The sequence below is a fragment of the Xiphophorus hellerii genome, chromosome 16 (assembly GCF_003331165.1).
Source record: "Xiphophorus hellerii strain 12219 chromosome 16, Xiphophorus_hellerii-4.1, whole genome shotgun sequence".
Classification (NCBI taxonomy): domain Eukaryota; kingdom Metazoa; phylum Chordata; class Actinopteri; order Cyprinodontiformes; family Poeciliidae; genus Xiphophorus; species Xiphophorus hellerii.
Window position 1 is genome coordinate 20,551,002 of NC_045687.1, and position 8,334 is coordinate 20,559,335.

The 8,334-nt window shown below is 39.7% G+C and overlaps 1 protein-coding gene across 1 annotated transcript; it reads left to right on the plus strand.

The window, feature by feature from the left end:
- The first annotated feature begins 1,206 nt into the window (after positions 1-1,206).
- LOC116735883 (serotonin N-acetyltransferase-like) lies at positions 1,207-5,517 on the plus strand. The gene is made up of 3 exons (XM_032588042.1): positions 1,207-1,603; positions 2,531-2,685; positions 3,465-5,517. The coding sequence occupies exons 1-3, from the start codon at positions 1,447-1,449 to the stop codon at positions 3,831-3,833; spliced, it is 681 nt and encodes a 226-aa protein (XP_032443933.1). The 5' UTR covers positions 1,207-1,446; the 3' UTR covers positions 3,834-5,517.
- Positions 5,518-8,334: the final 2,817 nt, after the last annotated feature.

An 8,334-nucleotide genomic window follows, 5' to 3' on the forward strand; every position in this document is an offset into this window, starting at 1 on the left:
GTTTTAATAACTTTTAACTTTTAATAATTTTCAGATTTCATCCGTTATCCACTAATTCATGTTGGTCTATCTCATACAATCCCAATAAAATACATTAAAGTTTGTTGGCACTATTTAACAAAACTCATCTCTTGTCCTGGAAGAGGCTGGAGGAGCAGAAGAGTAAAACACTGAAAAAAGAAAGCAGAGGATCCAACTTAAAAAAATAATGAGTTCATTTATTACTAGTAATCAAATTAAGTTTACCCAAGTAAATATATTACGTTTATTAAACTGCCATGCTAAACAAACATGAACAGAAGTTTGACAAACTTAAATTGATTAAAAATGAACAACATTTTGTTTTTCAGTGTATTTGTCACCTTCCTAAAATAATGGCCTATATGTTTTGTTATTGTTTTTGAAAAAAGTGCTTTGTTGGCCTGAAACATCTTTTGGGGGGAAAAAAGGTGGTGATTTTTATTCATTTATTATTATTATTATTATTATTATTATTATTATTATTATTATTATTATTATTATTATTATTATTATTAGTATTATTATTATTATTATTATTATTAGTAGTAGTAGTAGTATCATTATATTTTAATTAATTCATTTTTTAATTTTTTTTAATTGCCAAAATTATTTATGGCAAAAATATGATTTATTGGTCATTATGTTAGGAAGGTCACCACTTACATATTTTTTAAAAAGCCGATTGTTTTTCTCTGACACCTGTAGATCATTATGCGCTCTGTCAGGGAGGAGATAAAGGGTCTAATGCTGCCGAGTTATGGAAACAACTTCTGTAATCCTCCATCATGTGACTCATAGTAATAATCAGCCCATAATGAAGAGAGACGTCTGTGGAAACAGGAGAGACACAAGCAGACCTCTTCACAACCTCCTCTGATATTCCTCCGCACCGTTCTCCTCTCTGGTAAGTGTCTGCAGGGCCTCTGTGTTGCTTTGGGGGAAGTTCTGTTTGAGGCAATAAATCTGACATACAGTAAAAAATAATTTTTAAAAAGCGTTTATTGCCAGCGAGATATTTTAATTGCAGTGCAGAACTGTTAAAACTTCAGTCCCACAGCTGTTATAAACAGGCCGGAGGTTCGGCGTTTTACTGGGAGTCAGTTATTAAGTAATTATCGTCCCCTCACTTTAACTTACCAAAACAAATCGCTATTAATTGCAGGGCTCCGAGTTTTTTCATGACTTTCATTCATTCCGCAAATATTCAAATGCAAATCAGCCCGTGAATCATCCAGGCTGAGCTTCTCCATAAATACCGTCCACTTGTCCTTACAGGGCCCCCGCAGAGGCGATTCTGCTGCAGCGGGGAGTGGGGGAGACCGGGAACACACACACACACACACACACACACGCACACACGCACAGAAAGAGAAGAAACAGATAGAAAAGTTCTGATTCCTCTGGAGGACAGGAGCTCTGACTCGTATGATGTCTGTTGTGGGCGCCCAGCCTTTCATCAAGCCAATGCAGACTTCACCTTCAGTTTCGCCCGGTATCCAGCGGAGACACACGCTGCCAGCCAGCGAGGTGCGGCCGCTCAACACGCAGGACGCGATCAGCGTGTTTGAAATCGAGAGGGAGGGTAAGTGGGCCGGCTCGCTCCCCACGGAGGGCCACAAACTCACACACTCTAGGAATTAAATGAATCTATATGCAATTATTTGTTATAAAATATGGGAGGAAAAACAACACATTACATAAATGAATAACTAAAGTAATTAATTAATTTTTTAAAGAATTGTGGATATTTTATGAAACAATAGTAAATCTTTGAAATATCAAAAACTATTTAAGCCTTATATATATATATATATATATATATATATATATATATATATATATATATATATATATATATATATATATATATATATATATATATATGTGTTAAATTATTTTAAAACATAATTCTAACTGCCTTTTTGGCTTTAAATAAACCCTCACATCTTACTGGTTAACCGTCGACCAATTACATTCTCCATACCAGAGTTATCCCCGCCCACCGACTTCAATTAATAGAGTAAATAAATTTGCAAATTCAATAAGCAATTTAAGAAAATATATACTTGCATGTGCTTTTGGCAGTGAATAACATTGTTTTATGTATTTTTTTTTACATTCAATTAATTACGTATGCAGTTAAGTTATGTTAAATTGCTTAAACATTGAAATGTACACATTTTTAATGTTTGTATTTTTTTTTTGTTTATCAAGTAAAAATCTAATTGGAAGCTATTGGTTGTATGATGGCTGTATTTAGATGGTCACAACACATAAAAATATCAATTATTCATTTAACATTGTATTCATGAATTAATTTCTGACACTTTTGGTCTTCCATAGAATAGGAATTGCAATGGTTGTGTCCTTTACAGTTGCACAAAATAAAATTTTGGCATCATAACTTTATTTTATAGAATTGTATAAAATTCTTACCTTTAAAATATTGTGTATAATGAACTGTCTATTTTTTAAAATCCATGCTAAATCGTGATCGTGACTTTTCCAGCGTTCATCTCGGTGTCTGGGGAGTGCCCGCTGCACCTGGATGAAGTGCGTCATTTCCTCACGTTGTGTCCGGAGCTGTCGATGGGCTGGTTCGAAGAGGGCCGCCTGGTGGCGTTCATCATCGGATCTCTCTGGGACCAGGACAGGCTCACCTCAGTAAGACGTTCTGGGTCTCCAGCCCGTTGCGGTTTACGATTGCATGGCTCACCACCCAGAGCGGTTAAATTACAGGAGGCGACCGGAGTGTTGGTCGCAGTTTTAGCAGGAGGGGTTTGTTAAAGGGTTCATTCTAGAATGTCAACTTTCTCCAGCTTAATCTAAAGCTAAAACTGATTCTAATGGTGCGTTCACACCAGTCACGTTTAGTCTGCTTTAACTGAACTCAAGTCCGTTTGTCTTCAAAGTCTGATTTGTTTGTTGTTTGCTTTTTTGGTCTGATGTGGACCAAAAAAGCAAACTCTGGTCTGCCTAAATACCCAGGTCTAGTTTAGATTAAAGTGAACTCTAAGGCGCGGTTCGAATGGATATGTGAACGCAAGCAGACAAAAGCAGGAAGCGGACCATAGCTCAGGGCATTCTGGGTAAATACAACCAAAACAAATGCAAGAGTCTAGCGCAAGCGGGAAAAATGGTTTGTAGTCTTTTACTAAAGACAAACAAGAAATCCTACAACCGCTAAAATCTGACCCTGTTCCACTTTTGCTTACATTTTATGAAGAAGGAAGTTGTGCTCTTGTCTTCTTCTGAGGTTTTTGTGTCATCTCCTTTAGGAATTCTTGGTGCAGTGCCCCCGCAGGCGAGGAGGGGAACAGGTTTTTCAATTAGTTTGGATTGTTTGGCACAGGGCAGTGTGAAAGCGAACCGCACCAGCTGAAAATTCCAATCAGGTGTGAAAACACCCTAAAATTTTGCCCTTTTCCTCCCTCCTCCTCCAGGATGCGCTGACCCTCCACAAGCCCTGCGGCTCCACCGTCCACATCCACATCTTGGCGGTTCATCGCACCTTCAGGCAGCAGGGCAAAGGCCCCATTCTGATGTGGCGCTACCTGCAGTACCTGCGCTGCCTGCCCAACGTGCGCCGAGCCGTGCTGATGTGCGAGGACTTCCTCATCCCCTTCTATCGCAAGTCGGGCTTCAAGGTCCTGGGCCGCTGCGCCATCACCGTGGCCAACCTCACCTTCACCGAGATGTGGTACCCGATCAGCGGCCATGCGTACATGCGCCGCAACAGCGAGGCCATCCGGTTCCCCCAGCATCCGCTGACTCTTCCTCTGACAAAGACTGATGAGCAAGTCGATTTATGACTCTGCTTTTGGTTGCTGTTGTGGTTTTTTTCTTACTGATACCAAACACTTGGACAGAGCCGTTCCAAGGTTGTGTGAGGCCATGAGCAGAGTTTTATTTGGGGGCCAACTCCTTGTCTTGTAACAATATGTAAGAAAGTTGAGTTACATTAGATTATATCAGTAAGCACCTGTACTTTTCTTTTGCACAGAGCTCTGTACATTGCACTGAGGGAAGTCACTGAGGATTCTGCGTATTCCTCAGGACTCAGAGTTTATTTAGAAATCAAACTCTTAGAACCAGGAAGGAAATAATTTGATCACCTAATTCTAAAGTTTAACACTGAACTTTAACCTAAGAGGGAAAAGATGGACAGAAAAATCAGTTCTTGGACTTTGCCAGCACCAGACCTCACACAGAATAAACAGCAGAGCGCTTTACTTGATGTCTTTACTTGATGTCTGCCCTGTTGCTGTTTCAGCTCTCACTAAAGCTGCCTGAGTCTCTACGGACATACGATTCCAAAACCCAACCTGTGTTCGATCAACATGTTGCGCAGAGACTTGAACTCCATCCAAGCTGAAAGACTGACGAGTCTCAAAACAAACAGCTTTTCAGTCAGAACAAGGTCGCTCAAAGACTGGTAGGATGTCCTTGAATGTCTGGATGGCACCAAATCTGGGTCACAGTGGAATGGGATGGCGAACGCGAAGGGTTACGCAGCTTAAGTAAACTTAAATGGTTTAACTTGAGGAGGAAGCCCCAGTAAAACTTTTCTAAAGTTGGGCGCCCTTAAAACTTTCTGGGCTCTTGGCTGCCTCCTCTGGTCAAACAGGGAAATAATAAGGAATGCATTTAAGAAAGAACATAAGCTTACCTGTGTAGCGCTATTTATCTATTTATTTATATTTTTGTTATTCATAGAATATCACATAGGTGTGCAGTTTTGGTATCCGATACCAGATAAACACTGGGCCAGTATCACAGATATCAATTCTGATACCGATTCTGATACTTTTTATTATTTAAATTCAAACGTCTGACCTTTAGGTGTTTCTGTGGTTTTTCCTTTGAATTACTTTTGTAAAACCTTGAACAGAATATGGAGAAACTTTAAAGGCATCTACAAAATACTTTGTAGTATTTTGTAGCTACAAAATACTTTGTAGTATTTTGTACTACAACGTATATATGATAAACGGAAACAATAGAACGACTAAGTGAAATGAAGTGTGAAAAATGATCATTTGAGAGCAAATCAATACAAAATCCTTTTTTAGGGTAGCTTTGGGAATTTGGGAAACTGTAATACAAACATATATAATAAAATTTCAAGAGGGATTCTGGAACTAAAGTATCCATTTTACCATGCTAATCACCATCCAAAACTGATACCAACTGTTTTGATATCATTGATATTTTCGTGTCAATCTGCCCTCCTTTAGTAAACCAAAAACCTGTCTGTTGTTCCTACTTGCAAAACTCAGCTATACTTTAGGCTAACACTGTTTGAACTCAATGTTTTGAATCTACAATAAAGAAAAGTCGGGAACTACATCAGTATTCTCTGTAGCGTCGTCACCAGTTCAATTCACATGTGATATTCTGATTTATTCTCAAGCTTTTAACTGACTCCCATTCACCAGAATTGTGTGGATTATTTCACTATGTACACAATAAACCAAGTGTTGACTTGAACTCGAACTGTGTCTATACCTGGTGTAACATGTAGCGGCTCTAAGCCGTTTCCTGATTAACGCCTTCCAGAGCTTCCCACACTACGAGCTGACGTCAGTCATCAGGATCTTAACCTCGCAACAGCAGCTCCTCCAGCTCCTGCTGCTCTATTATGGAGGCTTTAGCTGTTGCAAACGTCTGAGGATTTAGATCTACTCATCCGTTAGCCTGCGGTGACCTGACATAAACCTGCATGTACACTGCAGATTTTGATCACCCCGACTTTTGTTTCCACTGCAGCGACACAAACGTGAAGAAAATGGTTTATGTTATACTAAAGATGAAAACTGCTCCTGAGTTGACTTTTCTTTTCTTTTTTATATATATATACAGTACAGACCAAAAGTTTGGACACACCTTTCTAATTAAAATGGGTTTTCTTTATTTTCATGACTATTTATAAGGCAAGAAATCCCACTTATTAACCTGACAGGGGTCACCTATGAAGTGAAAACCATTTCAGGTGACTACCTCTTGAAGCTCATCAAGAAAATGCAGAGTGTGTGCAAAGCAGTAATCACAGCAAAAGGTTGCTACTTTGAAGAAACTAGAATATAAGGGGTATTTTCAGTTTACACTTTTTTGTTTAGTGCATATTTCCACATGTGTTATTCATAGTTTTGATGCCTTCAGTGTGAATCTACAATGTCAATAGTCATGAAAATAAAGGAAACTCATTGAATTAAAAGGTGTGTCCAAACTTTTGGTCTGTACTGTATATAGTCAAAGACATTCCACTTTCTTTTGGTCAAAATAAAATCTCACAAGTGTCCTCACTGATAAATATAAAGTCAAAAGCTACTAGTGATTTCTGTTCAGCGTTGCCCTCAGCTGTCTCTGTGTGGAACTTCATGCTTTAATCTGTGACACAGTCCCACACTCAGGTCTTAATCTACTAACACGGACGGGTGAGCAGCTCCGTTTCTACTGAAGGACAAACAGGTTTTTGTTTTTTTTTGGTAGACTGACCTTTCCTGGGAAGGTTTGCCACGCCGTATTTTTCTTTAACTTGCGGATAACGGCCTCGCTGTGGTTCACTGGAGGTAAACAGGCTACAGGTCTGGTAATATACAGGCATAAGAGTGTGGCCAGTGATAGTAAACTGCTTTCCACAAAGTCCTACAAAAAACCATAACCACCAGTTTCATCCCTGTTCATGATTTAACACAGAGTGTGATTGCTTTTCTCGTTGGTTTGAAGAGTGTTTGTTTTGTTAACCATCAACAAATTGAATTTAGCTTTTTTTGGTATTGATTTTTGGTTGTTATACGTAGACTCCATGCCCTTTTTCTCCAGTTTTAACAAAGTTTTAGTTCAAAGATGCTAATTCGCATTAGATATCAAACTCTTTACAGATAGAAAATAATACACAGTGATGTGCATTTTCACAAGGGAAATCTAGAGAAGGTTTTAGTGAATTATGCCTCTGTTAATAGCAGATATGGTGTTGGCACAATTATCGTTACTGGAGTCATCAGCTTCGTCCTTTGTGCTGTAATTGAGGGCCACCAAAATGCAGACGCTCACTTTTTGTATCATTAGCGCTGCGTTTCAATCAAAACAACAATAATCAAGCAAAACACAAAAAGCAGCTGTCACTTATTATGTACGTCAGTCAGGCTAGAAATAATTTATACAGTCAAAGGAAATAATTTTGTCAAAGGAAATGATTTGTACATCTGTGATGCCGTCGCACTCCAGGCCTTTCAGCAAGCTTTTTGCCGTGACTGTTGTGCATCTGTCAGTACAATCAGAACGAGACGTGCAAACTTTTACTGTCGCTACTTTGTTTTCATAAATGGCAACAAACAAAAAGATGAAAATACGACAAAATACCTGCCAAGCTGTGTTGGCTTTACTTGAGATGACCCAAGTGTCATCCTTTAACCCCCCCCCCCCCCCCCCCCCCCCCCCCCCCCCCTCTGTGTACACAGTGTGGGGTCACTTCAGCCTCCAGACAGGCTCAAGGGTAATAATCCCACAAAGTCCTTGAAGTCATCAGGTAATCTGGTAGACGGACATCCCAGCCACTATTACTCTGAACCCTCTCTGAGGGGTCAGATGGGGGTCTTTTTCACACTTCCTCCAGTAAAAACAAATATAATCAAGATAAAGTGAAGTGTTTCAGACCTAACTAAGGTTAAGTACTTTTTGCAGTGCTCATTTGCTGATACATGTAGATATGTTGAGGTGAAACACAAGGATCAGTGGTCCGAATTTCGCTACAACTGCCAAAGCGTCACTTGTTAGTTTGTCCTTGTCACCCTTAACATGCGTGACACACATTTAATCGGTACCCTTAATCCTGTGATTCCAAGCCTGTGAGTCGCATCAGTTTACAAGCCGCGTACATCAAGTACAGGAATTTTACCTTCAGGTCGGCACCAACAGTTCCAGAGGAAGAGGATGAGTCAGTGTCGTACGGAGCGAGTCGTTCCTGGAAATGCTCCGCAGAAGGAACGGCCCTCATATTGATATCAAAAACAAGACCGAGATGGGAAGCACGCAGCTTCCTGGAGCTTAGCCTGTTTATAATGGCAACCAGGGGCAGTGGTACGGCCGATGTAATAACAAATACCAGTTTATATATTAAAGGGACACTATTATGTGAAAGGGAGTCTTTTGAGCTTTACATTATAGTTATTCCCTAGTCAAAAACATACATGGAGTGTAGCCTTGATTTTTTCATGCATGTTTGAGAAATCCTTTAATCTCCCATGGCAACCATTCAGCTGTGCACAACGCCTGGTTGGGCCTAGCCCCGCCTTCCAGGACAAAGCTCCT

What these genes read in the sequence shown, in the direction of transcription:
- LOC116735883 (XM_032588042.1), top strand. Translation starts at nt 1,447, where the DNA reads ATGATGTCTGTTGTGGGCGCCCAGCCTTTCATCAAGCCAATGCAGACT. An exon ending in GTTTGAAATCGAGAGGGAGG is followed by an intron (nt 1,604 to 2,530) that starts GTAAGTGGGCCG and finishes TGACTTTTCCAG; the next exon opens with CGTTCATCTCGGTGTCTGGG. An exon ending in ACCAGGACAGGCTCACCTCA is followed by an intron (nt 2,686 to 3,464) that starts GTAAGACGTTCT and finishes CTCCTCCTCCAG; the next exon opens with GATGCGCTGACCCTCCACAA.